General features: G+C 42.5%; 1 protein-coding gene across 2 annotated transcripts in view; it reads right to left on the bottom strand.

Moving 5' to 3' along the window:
- The window catches only part of itsn2b (intersectin 2b), a 33,817-nt gene that overhangs the window by 12,292 nt on the left and 1,559 nt on the right, over window positions 1-19,966 (bottom strand). Inside the window, exons 2-22 of one of the 2 annotated variants that reach the window (XM_065953105.1) lie at window positions 12,095-12,170; window positions 10,957-11,049; window positions 10,482-10,545; window positions 10,163-10,335; window positions 9,809-10,057; window positions 8,672-8,777; window positions 8,381-8,517; window positions 7,499-7,562; window positions 6,903-7,040; window positions 6,678-6,766; window positions 5,952-6,214; window positions 5,710-5,859; window positions 5,388-5,528; window positions 4,953-5,040; window positions 4,484-4,623; window positions 2,958-3,047; window positions 2,488-2,669; window positions 1,542-2,332; window positions 1,328-1,449; window positions 932-1,204; window positions 631-827 (exon numbers count right to left, since the gene is read on the bottom strand). In XM_065953105.1, the coding sequence (XP_065809177.1) occupies window positions 631-827; window positions 932-1,204; window positions 1,328-1,449; window positions 1,542-2,332; window positions 2,488-2,669; window positions 2,958-3,047; window positions 4,484-4,623; window positions 4,953-5,040; window positions 5,388-5,528; window positions 5,710-5,859; window positions 5,952-6,214; window positions 6,678-6,766; window positions 6,903-7,040; window positions 7,499-7,562; window positions 8,381-8,517; window positions 8,672-8,777; window positions 9,809-10,057; window positions 10,163-10,335; window positions 10,482-10,545; window positions 10,957-11,049; window positions 12,095-12,101 (3,557 nt within the window). In that variant the 5' untranslated portion in view covers window positions 12,102-12,170. The remainder of the gene's footprint in view (window positions 1-630; window positions 828-931; window positions 1,205-1,327; window positions 1,450-1,541; window positions 2,333-2,487; window positions 2,670-2,957; window positions 3,048-4,483; window positions 4,624-4,952; window positions 5,041-5,387; window positions 5,529-5,709; window positions 5,860-5,951; window positions 6,215-6,677; window positions 6,767-6,902; window positions 7,041-7,498; window positions 7,563-8,380; window positions 8,518-8,671; window positions 8,778-9,808; window positions 10,058-10,162; window positions 10,336-10,481; window positions 10,546-10,956; window positions 11,050-12,094; window positions 12,171-19,966) is intronic. The other variant, XM_029278268.2, reaches the window with a different exon arrangement.

Raw genomic sequence — 19,966 nt, 5'->3', positions numbered from 1 at the left:
TGGATACTCAAAGACACTTTGACAAGGACAAAAACTACCAAAAAACAAACCAAAATTGACAAGGACAGTACAAAGAAGAAGTTACTCATATCAGGGCTGTTTGGTCTTGAGGGTCAAAAAGCCCCTTTTTCTGAAAAAAGCTTGTGTCATGATAATTTAAATTCACAAATTAAGTTGTAAAAAGTGCATCTAGAGTCATATTAAGTATTACATTTGGCACAAAGTAACCTGAATCAGAGGGGAAAATAGAAAAATAAGACTCCTGACTTTTATTTATATCTTTATAACAGATGTGGATTTCCAGGCCAAGACCTCTGATTTTCTGTTTTGGTCATTGTTCACAGTTTGTCTGGCAGCTGAAGTCATGAGTAAGGAGTTTTAGTTGGAGTTAAAAGCTAAGGCTGACAGTTGAATTCTATAAACAGATAACTTTATACAAATGTTTAAAACTACTTAAACGCTCAATTGTTGTCAGACTGGGGCCGACTTGCTCAGAGATCGACAGTCAGACATCATTGTGCTGCCTCGTATGCTCTTGTTAGTAAAGATGGGGATATTTTCACAAAGAGAGAAATCAACATCCCCCACCCTCTTGTGTGAATAAATAAAAATGAATGCATGAAGACTTACTCTGAACTGTCCTCTTCTCCAAGAAGTGTCACATATGTCTTGGGGAACCAGCCCTGTTCACCATTCAGCTCTCCCAGCCACCAGTTCTCCTGCTGCTCCAACACCTGAATGACATCGTCCTTATTGAAGTTCAGGTGGTTGTCTGTCTTCGCGGTCCATGAGCACAGTGCCTGGGCTAACACGTTACCCACCACCTGCTGTGAGAGGCACAGAAAGAAGGGACAGTGAATATTTGAGAGACAAATATGTCCAGGAAAGTGTTAAACCAGTCGCTGCCTTATACAGGTGTCAAACCCCTCACCTGTCCGTGCGCCTCAAGGGGTGCAGGGTGTGGAGAGTGTGTTGGTGTGAAGGCAGATTTTGTCCCTGCTACCTTGGCAGCCTCGAGGGCATTGGACAGCTGTGACTGAAGGGGCATTTTAGGAGCTACAGCAGGAGCAGAAGAAGAAGCAGCGGCACTATTAGCGGTGCTGGATGGAGCTATTCTTTCAACGTAGCTTTCTGGGAACCAGCCCATCTTCCCCTGTTTGCTGCCGCACAGCCAGCCCTCCTCTCGCTCTGTCGTCTCATCCACCTGATGGGAGGGTGAGGAAGAAATCAAGGAGGACATTTGAACAAGAAAAAGAGAAAAGTTTGATATTTTCGACGCTCAGCTTTTCCTTCTTTCCAGCTCTCCTGACGTGTTTTTTCCTCTTACCTCAATGATATCTTCTGCATTGAAAGTGAGCTCTTCGTTGTTTCGTGCAGTGAACGGGTAGAGCGCTTTGAAGGAGGTGAGAGCTGCTGATTTTCTGTGATGTGTGGCTCTGGGTTGTCCCCCTAAAGAGGCACATGGAGGGTCATTATGTAAACTTTAAAAAAGGTCTTATAAAACACTTAATTAAGGAAACGTGTGTGTGAGTGTGCGTTACCTTTCCTCTCCTCCAGCCCTCTGAGCAGAGATGTCAGTTTCTCCTGAATGTCTACTTTACTGCCTACTCCTGGCTGCTGCTGCTGACGAGGAGCTTCCTCTCTCCTCTTTCTCTCCTCCTCCACTTTCCTCTTCTCATCTTCTGCCTCCTTTCTCTTCCTCTCCTCTTCCGCCCTCTTCCTTTCCTCCTCACGCTTCCTTTTTTCCTCCTCCTGCTGCTGCTGCCTCCTCCTGTCTTCATCCCTCTTTCTCCTCTCCTCCTCCTCTCTCTTCTTTCTTTCCTCCTCCTCTCGTTTTCTCCTCTCCTCACCATCTCGGACGGCCGCCTGGGCCGCCCTCTGTCTCCTCCTCTCCTCCTCCTCCTTCTCTCGTTTACGCTCCTCCTCTCTCCGCTCATCTTCCAATCGCTTCCTCTCCTCCTCTTCTTTCCGTCTCTTCTCCTCTTTCTTCTTCTCTTCCTCCAGCTTTCTCCTTTCTACCTCTAGCAGCCTCCTCTCCTCCTCTAGCTTCCTCCTCTCCTCCTCCTGCCTCCGTCTCTCAGCTTGCCTCTGTCTCTCCTCCTCTTCTCTTTTCTTCCTTTCCTCCACCTCCCTTCTTTTGCGCTCTGCCTCCTCCTTTGCTCTGAGCTCTCGTTCGGCCTGCTCCTTGGCAGCCTGGATGAGAGCCTGTTTCTCTCTTTCCTCCTCCTCCCTCTGTTTCGCTTCTCTCTCCTCCTGGAGCTTCCTCTGACGTTCCTCCTCATCCCTCTTCAGTTTCTCCTGCCACTGGCGCTCTTTTTCCATCTTAATACGCCTGTGAATAGAGCAAATAATACGCTTATTTCAAAAGTTTGTAAAGATGAGAAAGTGTAAATGGACATATCAAAGCATTTATATTTTGCGCTTTTACTTGAAACTTAGATTGAAAAATTGTGAATCTTGAAATATATCAGTCTAAAAGACAAATACCTCTGAGCTTCCTCTTCCTCCCTCTGCCTTCTGTCTTCCTCCTGGCGTTTCCTCTCCTCTTCCTTCCTTCTCTTTTCCTCTTCTTGCTCCTTTCTCCGGATCAGCTCTCTGCGTTTGTCCTCTTTAATGCTCCGTAGTTTCTCCAGTGCTGCCTGCTGCTGTCTCTGACTCTCCTTAAGTTCCTAATGCAACAAACAAACACTTTACTAGAAGAGTATGTGACTGAATAAAATATGAGCTGATCAGTTTAGCTGCTAAAGGACTGAACACACAGTGTGGGGGGGGAGCAAACACATACATTTGCATAGCTGGGTGACTAAACATTAGCGATTAGAAGCAGGCACTGAGACACACAGAGAGAAAAATAAGTAGAATGAGAATAAAAGCCAGTAAAGTTAAGTCTGCTCTGAAACTTTCAGGAGAAATAGAAGACATTAAAAGAGAACAACAAAGACACCTAAAGCGAAAACCTTTAGTAGGTAGAAGAGGTTACGGAGGCAGGCCAGCAGACAGAAGACAGCTTGAAGCATAGAGTTCTCCTCACCCACATACTGAAAAGTCTGGGGACAAGGGAATACAAGACGGGTGAGAGAGAAGAGAGAGAAGAAGAAAGAGAGAGGAGGAAGGTGAAGCATGAGGAGATAAGAAGAAGAAGACAAAAGAGGAACAGAATAGGAAGAGGATGTTAAACTTAATAAAAGGGACAAAAGTTATAATGGAAGGTAAAGGTGAGGAGGAGAGAAAGGGGTACAAAGGGAAAAGCTGCAGAAGTTAGTATGTTAGATTTGTGGAAGCTTTATAACAAAGAGTATGATCTAGACCTGCCCTTTATATTCAATGTCCTGACACAACATCCTGTTACCATTTGGCACAATATAAATAAAAAACTGATGATTTATTTGTTGACTGTAAACATTTGCAGATGTTTTAAAACTGATACATTTATTTGTTCCTTCAAATGAGAGATGAAAAAAAAAATCTGTAACTACTAAGTGTTGGTAAATAAGGCAAAATAGATATGTAGATGAATATGTAGATGAGACAAGTTAAGTTTGAATGTAAAACAACCAGAAGATAAAAGAAACTACAGAGGGGGGGTGTCCTGTTCTATCTGAAAGGTATCCTTAAATGACTTCTGTCCCTGATTTCCGACTCTATCCACTATCCTATCGCTACAATAAAAGGCACAAAAAGCCCAAAAATAAATCATAATAATAAAAAAACATTTTATTAACTTGACCTTTAAAGGCTTTATATGCGATTTTTTGATCCAGCCGATGTCGCCCCTAATGGTAGGGGAAACACTGCATGACTTATGTCTTAAATCTCACCTCAACTTTTAGTTTATGCATTTCAGGAATTTTGGAGTTTCTTATATTTTATTCAATTAAGTGAATTTACCAACAAGTTAAGTTAAACTTACAACAGCTAAAAAGAGAGATGTGTTCACACAAGCTCCTGAAAAACATAAAAACTTTACACTCAGACTTCATCTGGAGTTTCTCCTGCCAACCCCATTGTTTATTTTCTGCATGTGAGAGTGCAGCAGGATATAATAAGGATAGTTCACCTCGAGTGAGAGGGAGGGGTTGGTGATGTGTATTCCCTGCGATTGGTGCGCGCCCATAGACAGTCTGCATGTGACCGGTACGATCTCCATGCACAAAACTAAACTGTTGCATTTATGTTTTCTGTTCACCAGTATGTTCTTCTCTGTTCTTTCGTCAATATTTCACCATACAGTATATAGTTCCCAAAGAGTGCATATGTGAAAATGGCACAGAAATAAAGTTGTGAAAAGTAAAGGACAAATAGTCCACTGTCCTCTGCCAGCACTGCCCCCCTTCACTTCACTCATTTTGTTCACCTTAAGAGGACTGGCTTTAATGAACAGGCAGATTTGTAGAAATGTGCTGCTAGATAAGGCTGAATAAAAGTGTTCAATGTAAAATGTTGTTTTTAAATGGTCTCATGCTTATGTTGTATTTGTACTTACTTGCACATCTTTGTTGTACTGGTCCATCTCGCCCAGTTTTGCTGCGGTTTCTTTCTCCAGAGCTTCCAGCTGCTGTCTCAGTTTCATACATGTCCCTTTTTTCTCTGTAGCACCCCCCTTCAAGGCGGACATGGTCGACACTACAAACAGATCAAACACAAGCTAGAATCTTCAAACTAAAACAAAAAAAACAGTGCTATGGCAGCAGGGAGCATGTTGACAAGGTAAAATCCATTATGTTCTCACCTACATATTTCCAAAGTATATATGCATTTTTGATATTTGCATTGTTCGTAATAAAGCAAGTGTCTAGCTTTTCATTCATTTAGTTCTATGATTTTTGCTGTCATTTACAATCTATTAAACAGTTCTATATTGTGTGTACATATTTATACTGTGACATCACTCCAAATATCTTCATCACTGTGTTGTGTTCCTGAGTTCTGATTATTCTATCCTTAACACTGACCAGGCATGTTATTGAGAGCCATGTTTTTCAGTTTCTCAGTCAGTCTCTTCTGCTCCGGTGTCAGCTGGGACAACTTCCTCTGGAACTCCTGACCGAGAGGAATGCATGAAAAGAAATGTGTCACTGGGGGAAACTTTTTGTGAAAACTTCAATGCAATGTTGCTGTTTCTCTATGCAACTAAAATATTTTAGAAAAACACATGAACAATAAAAAGAAGACACACAGGACTCTCACACACACACACACACACACACACACACACACACACACACACACACACACACACACACACACACACACACACACACACACACACACACACACACACACACACACACACACACACACACACACACACACACACACACACACACACACACACACACACACACACACACACACACACACACACACACACACACACACACACACACCTCTAGCTGTTTCTGCAGGTTGTTGATGTCCTGCTGCCGTGTTTCTACCCTCTGGTTGGTCAGATCAAGCTCGGTCTTTTGAAGTTTCTTTTTGTTCTGAAAGTCACGCAGCCGGTCTGAGATCTGACGGTGTTTGTTACCCTGAAGTAGAGAAGCACAGAGAGAGTGTGAGAGAGGAGTGACAGAAACTTTTCAAACTCTCCTCAACTGTGCATGATGGGTGAGAGCCAGCTGGAATCCAAGGCTGATACTGTAAGACTAAAGTATGCCGACATGACTGTACTGACAATAAACTTCTACAATGCCCCTCTTTGTCACTCACAACAGCCTCCAGCTCCATCTCCAGACTTCTTTTCTTTGCTTTCAGTTTGATTATATCATCCTGTTCCTGCTCCCTCTTTATCTTGAGCTCTCCCCGTCGCCTCCTCTCCCACTCCTCCTTCCTCTGTCGCTCGAGCTCCCGCTGTGCTGCCTGGAATGAACCCACACAGGACAATGCAGTGTGAAAATATGGCTCAAAACTGCACAGCACTCATTTAGACAATTTGAACATGCTCCTCTCACCTCTTTTCTCTCTATCTCCCTCTGTCGCTCTTCCTCTTTTTGCCTCTCCAGCTCCCGCTGTCGCTCCAGCCTCCTCTCCTCCTCTTTCCTCCTCCTCTCCTCAGCCTCTCGAGCCTCCTTCTCTCTCTTCTCTCGCTCCTCCCTCTCCTTCTGAGCACGCCGCTCCAGCTCCCTCCTCTCGGCCTCCTGAAGAGCCAGTCGTCTTTTCTCCAGCTCTGCGTTTCCTCGCTCCAGGTTCGCTTTGAATTTATCCTCAAAAGAATCTGAACATTGACGGAAGAAAATACTCTGATGAGGTCAGAAGTGTGGTTCACTTGTGTTGATTGAAAGCAGTCAAAACCACTTTGTATTGTATTAAGTTCAACAAGTATAACCTCATTTCAGAGTGCATGCTTTTGTTATTACGTTATCATTTGGCACATTTTCTCATTGAACTGTGCGATTTTTGGTTGTTTGTATTTGTTTTGGATTATATAGTGAAGGAGACTAGAGAACCAGACTCTGGTGTTCCTGTCTCTGTGATGAGAAAACTGAAGAAGTAAGAGGAAGAACGTCAGAGGAAGCTCCAGGAGGAGAGAGAAGTGACACAAAGGGAGGAGGAGGAAAGAGAGAAACAGGCTCTCATCCAGGCTGCCAAGGAGCAGGCCGAATGAGAGCTCAGAGTAACGTCAGCAGAAAAACAAAGCTACACACTCTGTGTTTAGATTTGGAAGTGTGAATACTAACAGTTGGCTTTGGCTTTCTGCGGAGGCTCAACGTCCAAGTCATCCTTCAGAGCAGCGTAAAGAGAAGAGCTGGATCCATTCACTGCAGCCCTGGAATGTGCATAAAATAACATTACATTACACATTATTAAAATATGAAATGAACAGTAACTTTAAAAGAACTCAGATCTAGTTTGCAGGGTGTTTTCATTGGTTTTGTTCAATGGAGTAATATGTGCACACATACCTCCTTGAGGGTGGAACCAGCTCTGTTGGCAGAGTCAGCGGCAGAGGTTGTCCAGTCTTTGCCACGTCCACCAGATGCATCGCCAGAATAAACTCCTCAGCTTTCAGCTTGCCGTCCTTATCAACGTCAGCCAAATTCCTGTGGGAGGGTTAAACATTAGAAGTGCACAGTTTTTATGATGATACACTCTACAAGAAACAAGGTCTTGCTAGTGAGAATGAGAATCATTTTTTTAAATCATGGTTATATATGTATACTAAACTTGCTGGTAAAGGTTAGAGATTTAACTTCTCATCTACATATAAAGAGTCTAATCTCAACTGACATGTACACAGATATGGACCATTAATAAGGACCAGATTCATTATTAATAAGATACTACAAACAGCCTTGACTTCCAGACAAATATTCCCCAAATAAAAAAGTCTGATTGTAACACTAGCTCCAGTCAAATGAACTTTCTGACTTCTTGCTGCCAAACATGACCATAGCTCGCTAACACTGTAGCAATCACAGGACATGTTCAGACACACACACACACACACGCACACGCACACGCACACGCACACGCACACGCACACGCACACTTTTCTCACCAGATGGAAGCCAGCTGTGTCTGAGTCAGCATCGTGGTTGCCATGGCACCTCTTACCTGCTGACCTGGCAACAAGAGTGATAAATGTTATGACACTTGTATAGCACAGACTTCTGGGTGTGGTGAAGAGAGAAAGAGGGTATAGGTGTTTTCAGCGCTGGTACAGGATGTGGAGATTGATCATTTCACTTCAATATGCTGGTTGAACAAAGAGAGGAATATTATGATTCACCAGAGCTGGCTTACATGACTGATTTGAGTTTTTCTTTATTTGTCTGAGGTAAAAGGTAAAAACTAGAATATTTTTAAACTCAATCGCCTATTACAGAATATATTGATTGAACAGACACCTCTCGTCCACATTGTGAATGATGCGTGGTTTTGTAAGCTTTTGTCCACCACAGAAAAGCTATTTATGATATTTATTTAATGCTGGACAGCACAAAATATACAAGACACACCCTAAGAAATCTTGGGAAAGTCTTGGGAAAGTGTGTGTGTGTTGGGGGGGGGGGGGGGGGGGGGGTTCTTGCTCGCACATGTACGATTGGTGTTTGATGGCTTTAAGGCTTTTTCAAGAGAACAGGTCCAACAAGGCTTGCAGAAACTGAACGAAAAGGTGAATGCATACTTAGTGTGTGTGTGTGTGTGTGTGTGTGTGTGTGTGTGTGTGTGTGTGTGTTAAGAAATAGTCGCTGTGTTTGAACACACCCGCGGCCTTCACTTCCTTAGTTACCTAAGGCTTGACACTGGATGGAGGTCGCCATTATGAAATCATATGCAAGTGTGGTTTATGAACAACCCCTCCAGCATTCCCAGCATAATTCTGTTTAGCATGACCTGAACACTTCAACATACAAACACAAGGGGATAAACATCATACCAGTGAGGTATCCAGTCATTAGTTTATCCAGGCTGTTGAACTGCTGCCTGTATTTGAGTCTAGAGGCGTGTGGCACAGCCCAGTCGCTAGGAACGGCTGCCATGGGGGACATCATAGAGGGGGACGAGGAAGCGGAGCTGAAAGAGACAAAAATACCAGCTGAATGCTCCAAACCTCAGTGTGATTTTGAACTTCAAAGACACAGACAAGATAAATGACAATGCCATTCCTAAAGGAGGAATTTGCTTGAAATTACCGTGTGTAGGTTTTGTGTGTGTGTCTGTGTGTTACCTGCTAGATCCCAAGTCCAGCAGTGAGGAAGCCTTGTTCAAACCAGCAGGAGCAGCAGAGGAGAGTGCCATCGGGGAAGTATAAGGGGATGCAGCGTAAGGTAGGCCTGATGAAGCAAACACACATATCTATTATTTTCTGCAAATTCATGTCGATATTTTATTCTGGCCACCAACGACAGCTTTTAAATCTTAATCTGTTGTTTCCCCCAACATGTTTACTTTTCTAAAAACAGATTTTAATAAAAGGGAAGGGGAGCCCTGCAGTGGGTCAGTTATCTATTGTTAAACAGACACTGCTGTAACCTTGTCAAGGACAGGGACACTGTTTGTATGCAAATGAGGGAGAGACCTGACTCTGCAAATCCCTCGTCCAGTTGAGTCAGGTTTTATTTTGATTTTTTTCTTATTCCCTTCAAAATATAGAAATATGTCATTTCTGCACTTTGCTGATACGAAATATCAAATCTACTCTAAAAGGAGACTCTGATAATGACTCGTATTATCCCGTAATAGACACATAGGAAACAGAAAAGGGGTGCAATGGATCACAAATCTCATAAAACTGATCTGATCGTATCGTTGGAAAGAAGATATTACATCAGAAATCATGCTGCAATATAAAAATCTGCATCATTTAAATAATAGTATTTGTTAATCCAGAACAGAAGTACACCAGCATTACAAACAGAACAGAAAGTTCTTTGTTCTTGTGAGTCAGACGAAACAAACGGAGAGCGTTTGGGGGCTATATCTTCAGTTTTTGGACCGAACACATCGCTCTGTAGCAGAGTTTGTTTGGTTAAATTTACAGCTACAGACTACCGCAGGCTGCAGGATAATGTTACAAATGCTACGTTTCTGATTGTTGTCATGCAACCACCAGCTGATACAGACATGATAAATGTGGACACGGAGAGAATCCAGAAAAAGATTTTGAAAAAGATCGAACTGCCTTCTTATTTCTAGAGCTGATCTCCATGGCGCCTACACGCACTACTTAAACCCTGCCTTTTTCCACTCACACTCTGATTTAGCGGCAGAACATTTATTTTATACTTTGATGATAAACTTTCCATCGATCAGCGGGTCACATGTGGCCCAAAGTGATAACTGTGATCTGATCACTAGTATCTACCAGTTGTCAAAGCTCCAGCTGGCATATGAGAGAACATTCCCATGGTGCCGTTCGGCAGGGTGGCGCTCCCCATGGTGGGCATCATTGGCCTGGTGGTGTTGGCTACTAGAGGGCTCAGGCCTGTTGCTGTAGGAACCATAGGGGTGAGGCCTGTCATTGGGGTCAAAGGTGAAAGTCCAGGGGTTGACAGGGAGAGAGGAGCCAACATGGAAAGGTTTGACCCTGGCATCATGGTCATGCTACTCAAACCTTAAACAGAAAAAAATTAACGCATTAAGTTAGAAAACAGAGCTAGCAAAGCTCTGCAAAGGACACATTTTTAACTAACATGCATAAACAATAAAGATACTGTACCATAAGCTGAGGCAGGGGTATTTAGGGTGGGGGCAGGCACTGGAGGCTGCTTCATGATGATTGGAAGTGCTAAGGGAAGCGATGTACCCTGAAGTTTTAGCTTAATGAGCTTCATAGCGATGGAAAACTCCAACCTGTCCATCTTCCCATCTTTGTTCATATCAGCCAGAGACCTGAGAGACAGAGCAGACAGAGAGTGATCAGAGAGTGTGAGGATACCTCAGATCAGTGCGTCAGATCACTACAGACGATAAACCCAGGAGAACCATGTTTTACTACTTTGGGTGAGTAAATGTGAGAGTCTGTGTGTGCTTCTTACCATATCTCAGCCAAAACTGAAGCAGGCAGCCCTGATTGGAGGAAAAACTTCCTCGACTGCTCCCCTACAGAGACAGACAAAAAGCAAAGAAACAGAAAAAAAGGAGAAAAAAAAGACATAGAAGTTCATTAACACACAACACAGTAAAACTACAGTTTGTGCCTGCAGGTGTGTGTATTTGCCTTATCACCAGAGTAAAACAAGAATGGGTGCATTTAATGGCCTCTTATCTATTTACATCTACCTGAGTATCATTGTGGTATTCAGAAAGAACTTTAGTTTGAGCATGTGGCAGAGGGATGTGTCAGACATCACCTTTAGCATGTTGTTTGTGTGTGTGTGTGTGTGTGTGTGTGTGTGTGTGTGTGTGTGTGTGTGTGTGTGTGTGTGTGTGTGTGTGTGTGTGTGTGTGTGTGTGTGTGTGTGTGTGTGTGTGTGTGTGTGTGTGTGTGTGTGTGTGTGTGTGTGTGTGTACCTGAGACATAGCCCATTGAAGGGGAGAGGGTGTCAAACTTCTGATCATGTTTGTCCCTCTCCTCCGGGGTGATCGCCCATGTGCTAGTGCCACCTAGAGAGACAAGAACAAATCATAGAGATGGAAAAAGGGGAAAAAAAAGTGATAGGATACAGGCGTAGGCAATTATCACTAGATAAATATTCGGCCTTAGCTGGGTGATTTGAATTGATGTCTGTGCAAATAGGGGAGCCTGCAGGACCAGACAGAATTAACTGTATGCGTGTCGCCGGAGCCGTTGGTTTACACATTTTGCCTCTTTTGCTCCTGTAACGCATGAATGCTGTGTAAAATCCCACACTGGGACAGCAATAACATGCCAATGATGGCTTACAGTAAAATGTAAAAAGCAGCTTCTGATATGAAGGATTTGTACTCAGAAAAATCTGCTCTTTGAACAGGCCTAAGGCTGTGTACCTTCTTACTGTCTATATAAATAAATCACATGTAATTCTGAGCAGAGCAAACATACACATTTGCATGATTACGAAAACGGACCATTTCTGACTTGCAGGGAAACAGAAGGGAGGACAGGTGCACACACACACACACACACACACACACACACACACACACACACACACACACACACACACACACACACACACACACACACACACACACACACACACACACACACACACACACACACACACACACACACACACACACACACACACACACACACACACACACACACACACACACACACACACACACACACACACACCACGAAAAAGTACCAAGGTCAGCCCATAGGCAGTAAGGAGCAACGAAAGCACAGATATCGACAAGGTGATAATGTGCTATAAAAAAAACTTAAAGCCTGTTACTGACTAACTACATAAAATTAGGGCAAAAGAAACCTCACTTACACAAACAATCAGAAAGAATAACAGACATATGACTACAACTGTGGTTATTCAGACACATGGACATGTTAGTACCAATGCATCAAACTGAGAATTATTTCCACAACTGGCTCTGTGCTGGTCTCAGCGGATCTGCAAAGCCTTAAAACACACACACACACACACACACACACAGACTTAAATGGTCCTCCCCCCTCACACACAGACACAAACTGCAGAGGTCTTACCATTCATGTTTGCAGGTGGCAGGGACAGAGAGCGGGGGAACTCCCGACAGCGTCCTCAGCTACTGCTCGCAGCCATCTGCAAAACACACAGTCACAGCAGAGTCAGTCATGTTGTCAATACTGCAGCCAAGACAGGACGCTGGTGTCTCTGAGAGAGGAGGGAGGAGAGAGAGAGAGAGAGAGAGAGAGAGAGAGAGAGAGAGAGAGAGAGAGAGAGGAAGAGAGGAAGAGAGAGATTCTGGTCAGTCAGCAGAGTCAAACAGGGCTCCTCCTGTTCTCTTCAGTCATGAGCACTCTGGCCACATCCCAAAGCTTTAAACTACCGGGACATATTCCAATACACATGCACACTGACTCTGTAGTGGGCAGACAGCAACACTACACAAGCTAGTCTGACAAACCCTCAAAAGAAGACACTACTATGCAGAGATATACAACCCTCTATTCAGCAGTTATTTGGATTAGATTCAGGCTCTGATGGTAGAACGTACAAATGTTGTGTGTCAAAAACTGGGAGATCAGTGGTGCTCTTGTGTTGTCAAACATTGGTTCTTTAAGCTACAGCCCAGGTTTAATAGGTTAATGTACTCTGTATCTGCTGCGTTCATGTTCATCCTGAATCACACACAATGCCCGATGCTATGACGTGATAAATAAAGATTCAAGTGTTCGATTTTCTATCTTTTCTTCGTCCCTTTTGTCATGTTTCACACAACACAAGGGCATGTAACACTTAGTCTCTTGTCAATCCAACCCCCCTCCCTTTTTTTTTTTTTTTTTTTTATTAAACCAAATTTTCCTTCTTCACTTCCTCAACCATTGTGTTAGCCTAAACCCAATTGCCACCAATTATTCTGAGGGGAGCTGACAGTTACTGTAGCTGTGGCGCCATCAGACTGGCCAAAGTAACCAGGGCTTCATCTGATAAATCAAATGAGCACATGCTATTCAAATGCATGTCGCACATACATTTAAGGCTTTATTCTTATTAATTTATTTGAAGGCAGTCTTTTGCTGTGTGCTGATTGGTTGTGTTAACATCACAAGGACGATGAAAATGTGTTTAACAATGTAGTTGTAACACACAATTGTGTGATCCCATCCTTTAAAGGTCTGTTGGTAGGACTGTAACGGCCTCTGTGCTCTTTCACTGGTGGCTTTAGCTCAGAAAAGTATGTTGATGTGATTTATAATGAGGATGAACTTCAACATGGTGGACAGAAAGACTGACAATACAAACAAATACACTGTCACAATGATTTCCAACCTGTTTTCCTGTCACTCGTGACCATGCCTTTCTCAATGTCTATTACATCAGGCTTCCAAAACACATTCTTGTCGAGTCATGTACATGCAAAGCAAGTGTAGAAATGGAGCTGCTCTTGCATCAGCCTTTTTTTGTGTGGCTTTCACAAGGTTTGTAAGGTGTTACATTATTACTTAGATGGCAAAGGAAGCGGTGCTCATTGTCATTGACTTTAATGTCGTTTTTGTCAAATAGTTAGGTTTATATCATTTCAGCAAAATTGTTTAAAATATAGCTTGGGATGGTTTGAAGGAAGTTAAGCCGCAAAACGATGAATGTACTGGACCACATCACAGACTGAATGAACCACATACATAGGCTCCTTGTTTACCAAAGACTAGCAAAAGTGCTGGGTTTGCCCCGTATTTAAAGACCAACACTGAAACTGCCTTGTTAGATATTAAACAGTTTTTGCTGTGTTGACTGTTTGAACTTTTGCATCAGAGGGTCACAGTATAGGACATAAAGAGCACACGTACTATAAAACTGCATTACATCAAATAGAAGAAACGTATTATTTGTATGCATTTCAGTTTAGGAGCCTGTGATTCACCTATGTCTTATTTTGGTTCTGTAGCTATCATACTGATGTCATTCTGAATGTTGAACACCTGCTTCCTCCTTGACTATCTCCCTCCCATCAGCCAGTCAGACTCACTAGATGTAGTCAGAGGAGGAAAAGGAGGAGAGAAATTCCATTCCGTATGCTCAACACTTCCTGCCCGGTAACCCCTGAAACACAAGCATTTCCTCATCCGAGGGACTCAGGAAGTGATCATGGATTTTGACTGGAGGAAAACTTTGATGTCTAAGAAATAAGTCAGGAGAGGAACTGGGCTATGAAAGAAATACAAATTGATGATGATTTGTAGGAGAGCAGAACTTTTATCGCTGGCTCGTTGCTGATGTTAGCATTGTCAAAAAGAAAATGAATAAGATAAAGTGAGATAGTAGGAGACGGAGTGTGTTCAGATCAATGCTCCTCACAGGGGCAGAGAACAGCAAGGAAGGGCTACTCTAGTGCCTGCCATCTGTCACTCTGCACTCTCTCCTTATGCATTAAGTCCTACTCTCCTTCAGCCACCTTCAGCAGCCTAAAGTATTCAGTGTTTGTCTTATTCTTGTTCATTCTGGCGTCATTCTTGATATGTAGTCATTTGAGGCATACAACAACATTGGAGTGTGATTGTTTGCATATAGTGACTTTTCCCATAAAGAATATATCAGTGAAAAGTTTTCAGCATTCCAAACACAAGTACAGTACGACAGAAATCACAGGGTCACTCACATCACGATACAATATGACACCATATGATCTGTGGCACACAATAACTAAATATCAAGGTACAGAGATTCTGCAATAATTGATATATTGTCACACAGTCATGTAATGATCCATCAAGATATTTTATAAATTGAAGAATATAAACCGTGAAGTTGAAGTTAAATTTGTTTAAATTTAAACATCAAATCTGTCACCTGTGATTTGATATGGTGTACGATTCAGGAGGATGAACATATATTGTTGTCCAGATGTCAACACCAGGGTTTTATTAAGCTGGACACTACAGTTATACTCTTTGGCCACCAAACAAACATCTGATTCCTTCATGTCTGTGTTTGTCTTTTATTGTCAAAGTTAAAGAAAGTCTGTATCAAGATTTCCATTCCTTTAATATATTATAACTATGTTAGTTTTGGGAGACTAACACATATGGCCTCAACATGTAGAGGCTTTGTTGCCTGTGGGGCCAGTGCCTGAAAAGTAAGTATTGACTCTACAGCTTCCAGTCTAGGAGTGTAACCTTAGGTAACGTTACACTGAAGGAGTTATAATAAATAAATTAAAGATAGCAGAGGAAGTTTGACTTTGAGGTTTACAGTTTCCAGAGCGACAACAGAGTCTGACTTTTGTTGACTGGATGACAGCGTGTCATTTGACCCACTGATCGACTGTCTGAAATCCTCATGCAAATCCTTTTCTACAGCTCCACCTCCCTCAAACAAACCTGATATTCTACTTCACCTGTGATATTAAAATTGACTAAAAGCAAAATTGGAAATGACACTATGCTGTTTAGACAACATGACATAGTCATCACAAGTAGGTGTTATTAATACTTCTACAGAAACCCAACTTTTTTCTTTTGCAGTTTATTTTCCAAATATTTCATGTTGACTGGACAAAAGACCCTTATCAATCCTTGTGATAAGAGACTGACAACTGTGAGGTACGTGTGAAAGCCTCTGCATACTGATGGGCCAGGGAGGCAAGACGTTGATTTTAAAATGATGGGACACTGCATTTATTTGACAGTATAGGACTGCACAATTTAAAACATACATAAGAGTGGGCAGGGTCAAGAATCCTCCTGTATATTTTTAGTTTTTCTTCAAAATCATCACTTATTTGTTTGTTTTAACTATACACCAGTCAGATACTTCAGTCTCAGATCATTGGAATATAGTTGATAGTTGGACTGATGCTATGAAAGTCAAAGCCCATCCTGATGCCCACACACATTCAGTGGTGCCATGACTGTTGTCATGGTTGAATACATAAATAGGTACATGACTCACGCTGGGTCCACACCTGTAGTTTGTGAACACCTCTTTCACAGTTATGCAGAGGTGTGGGAACATATACAAGGTATTAACTTACTATCAGCTGTCAACAGATAAACAATATCCAACTCACCAGATTATCACCAAGTACTTGAGTAATACTGAATGCTACATCAACATTTATCCATAATTGTGCTATGTTGAAAGCTGCGGCGAGCTTGTGGTTTTTCCTTGCCTAACTTCTTCATTTGCATGGCACACCTTTTAATGAGACATTTGAAAAGTCTGTTTGTGATTATTCTGTGATCATTCATACTGCACTTTGGGTTGTATACTTATCTGGCATCCAATGAAATGCCTACATTTTCATTTCCCTCCCACACAGTGAACATCACCTAAACAACCTAGCCAGCAGTGGAGGCTCTTCACTTAGTTTTTGTTTGAATGATCTCACATTGAGCACATGTGGTTTTAAAGTAAACTGTTTGTGATTGTTATTTACAAGCTTCCTGCTTCTGAAATAAACCCTGACATATGCAGATCCATACTCTGCTTGTTGTTTCATTGGAACTTTAAGCAAGTCATCGTCAACATTCAAAGAATAAGGAACGATCCGTCTGTCCATGGCATTGCTTCCTTTACCTTTGCAAACAATAACACAGGCTATGCCCAAATAATTTGCATATTTGGAATCAGATCTCAATATAGGCAGAATTAAGCAAATGAGAATTCATAATAAAACATGGAATGCTAAGGGGTGTGGATGAGATGTTGTTATCCAGATAAGTAATCCATACAAAGATCACATTTATACCATGTATAGATGGAGAGGAAACTGTTAAGGTGCAATGAACAGGTAAAAGACTAGCAATGAGCTACATGAGATTCTGTGCAGGCTTCTAACTCAGTATTCATGTACAGACAAGAGTCTGTATGTCCTCATTATTGTTTCCCTCACTGCTCTGGTCATATACGTTGGGAATCAGTTGAGTCACTGCAGATCTCAGCAGCAGAAATGATTGTACTCAATAGATGGGCTGAAATGACAGGATTATATACTGCTTATGGCTTTCTGTGAAGTTCAAAAAGATGAATCAGTCACATACACTGGCCATTTCAGGAATTAGCAGGGAAAGGACAGGTGTGATTAATTATGTTAACGATGACTCTGTTGCCTTTCAGTGTATCAGTGTCAGAGATCCAACATACAAGATGGCATGGCTCTGAAATAACAAGCTAAATGGAATGCACCCCTTATGATATTATTAGTTATACCAGTGGTTTCCTGCTATGCCAAGTCTAATGTCTTCTTTGATGAAGACTTGTTTCTCCAATATAATAAAGGGCAGTCACAGGTAATTAGCTTTAGCTCTGGGCCTTACGGCACCATTGAAAAATGTGGCAACATCTACTTTGAACCACTTTATACGGAATAAATGCCTGACTGGAGTGTGGCAAGAAAACAAACTTCCTCAGAGTATTGTCTGACTTAAAAAAAACAAAACTTATTTAGTACATATTTCAGTCTGTGTAGCAGCTTCCGGAGCAGACGGCAAAGAACTAGTGGCGACGAAGGCCACCTGTGGGTTCGGCACACGACCCCTTTCGTCTTGGCCAAAAAGTTGCACTAGAACACGCCGCAAAGACTGCAGCCGACAGCTAACCACCACGTACATTCTGCGCATGCGTGAGAGGCAATAACTCTCCATGCCAGCAGGCGATGGTTGTCTGTAAACGTCATTCCAAAAAGGGGAAACCGGAAGAAGACGAGGAAGATCGTGGATAAATAAACCGTTTTCTCACCGCTGTCACTCAACACTCGTAATATAAGAACTTCTAATCGAGAATAATGTCCGATCAAAAGTTGAACATGGCACTGGCGTTGTCAGCCCTTGGTCTTTTATTAGTGGAACAAGAATAGAAGAGGCACTTCTGTATTTCTTCTTGCGAACTTGCTCTCCTGTTTCACTTAGCTGAACAGCCAATCAGAGAGATTCCTACCCCCAACGGCGATGGCTCACGCCGATTCAACATGTGGAAACGGCCAGAAAAAAGGCCAACTGGGGCCGACGGAGATGGACACACAAAAACTAGGGCGATGACCGCTCACCGGCGGACCGACGGTCTCCTTGGTGTGTCAGGGCCTTTAAAGATGTTGCCAATGCCGAAGGGCAAAAAGTGCAGTTCTCAAGTCTGAACTTCCTCGAGTGTGCACTTTAAGCCTGGCAGGTCACATACAAACTTGTTCAAAAATTCCTATTCCTATAAAAACCACTTTGGGCTCTATAGTTTATGACTTTATCGGCACACACTGTACAGGTGATTGTTTTAAACGTTTATTTATGAAGTATAAGAGTTATGCATTAATAAGGCCGTGACTGATATGACTGCAAGGGGGGCCATGGTATCTGTTCACCAAGGTCTGCATGAGCTCTACCTCTTTGTTTGTTTCTAGGTTGACCAAAAATGAGGGTTGAGATACCGTTTTCAATATGGCGACTGCCATTGTTGGGCTTCAAAATTCCCCTTTGTTAACCAATGGGTGACGTTACCAAGACTGCGTCCATGTTTTATACAGTCTATGGTCTGATGTCACCAGCTTCAGTTCTGCTTTGGTCCCTGCTGAAACACTGGGACATTTCTGTCTCTTTGTCTGTATATACAACACATGACACTGTTGGATAAATATCCTGGTTGCCCCTGACCTTCACTGCTTCAGTAGCAGCCTTCACAACGCAGGTCTGTCTTTCTTAATTTCTCTCTCTGAGTGCATCTGTGTTTTTATTTACTAAACACTCTCTATTCTGGCGCACCGGAAGCCTAGTTATTGTGCGCACCCCAGAGGCTTAAGTCCTTGAGAGCTCATTTCTCGCATGTCATTCCCCTCTCTCTCCCTGGTTTCTGACTCTGTCCACTACCTCTAAAATAAAAGGCATAAAAAGCCCCAAAACAAATCTAAAAAAAACCCTAAACATTCTCTATTCTGCACCATGCTGACGGAAATAAAGCAATCTCTGCTGCTGTCTTAATTCTGTGCAATCTCAGGTATACTGCCTGATCCCCACCCAAGTGTTTCCTGTTGTTGTTGTGGTGGTGGTGGTGGTGGTGGTGGTGGTGGTGGTGGTGGTGGTGGTGTGTGTCTGTTTGTTTTCCCTTTTTTGTCCACCAAGGATGTTGTCTGAAGAGTGGTCCATGCTGTCAACTGGCAGATCTAGACTGTATTGAATGGAGATATGTGTCCCATATGTGTGAGGCCATATCTCTTTATTGTTAAACGTTGTTATGTCTGTTGTCTGTTGTTATTGTAAATGTAAGTTAAAACTAAATAATCAAGAAGGAAATTAAGCACACAATGAAATGCCAGAGAAGGCAAAACTGACTGTTTTTTATTAATATTTGTTCTTATCTTAATAGTTTCACTTCCTCATTCCCCGACTGTCTCTCCCCTTTCTCTCCATGTGTCACTGTATATCTATGTCCCTCTGCCTCTAAACCCATACTATAGCAGTAGTGTGACCCTGACCTGTCCTCATCACTCCTCTGAAACAAGCATGGCCTGTTGTTCTATAAAATGATTGATTTTCAGCTGCTTCACTCACTGACCTCACACAGATGACATCAACTCTATCCACAACTCCCTTTCTGCTCCATGACACTCCCTCTTTGTGATTGTTTCTACAGTAAATCTAATGATGCTCCTTTTGACAACTTTGTCCTTTGTAACTCATTCTCTTGTTATTTTTGTCTGTCTTTTTTCCAACTTTGTCCCATCATGGTGTGTACTCTCCAGCTGTCCCAACACACGCCCCCTCTGCATTCAGCACCTCATCCAGCAGTAGTTTGATATGCTGGGTGAAGTGCTGCAAATGACTTTAGGAGTAGGCCTATATGTCAGGATTTGTTTGATTAATGCTGCTTGCAGTTCCGTGTTGTTTTTTTAAGAGGCAAGGCATCATTCTCGCTTCTTTGTTGTTCTTTGACCCACCCTGGTTTGGCCATAT

The sequence above is a fragment of the Labrus bergylta genome, chromosome 3 (genome assembly GCF_963930695.1).
Source record: "Labrus bergylta chromosome 3, fLabBer1.1, whole genome shotgun sequence".
Lineage (NCBI taxonomy): Eukaryota > Metazoa > Chordata > Actinopteri > Labriformes > Labridae > Labrus > Labrus bergylta.
This window is presented reverse-complemented; position numbering and strand designations above follow the sequence as displayed.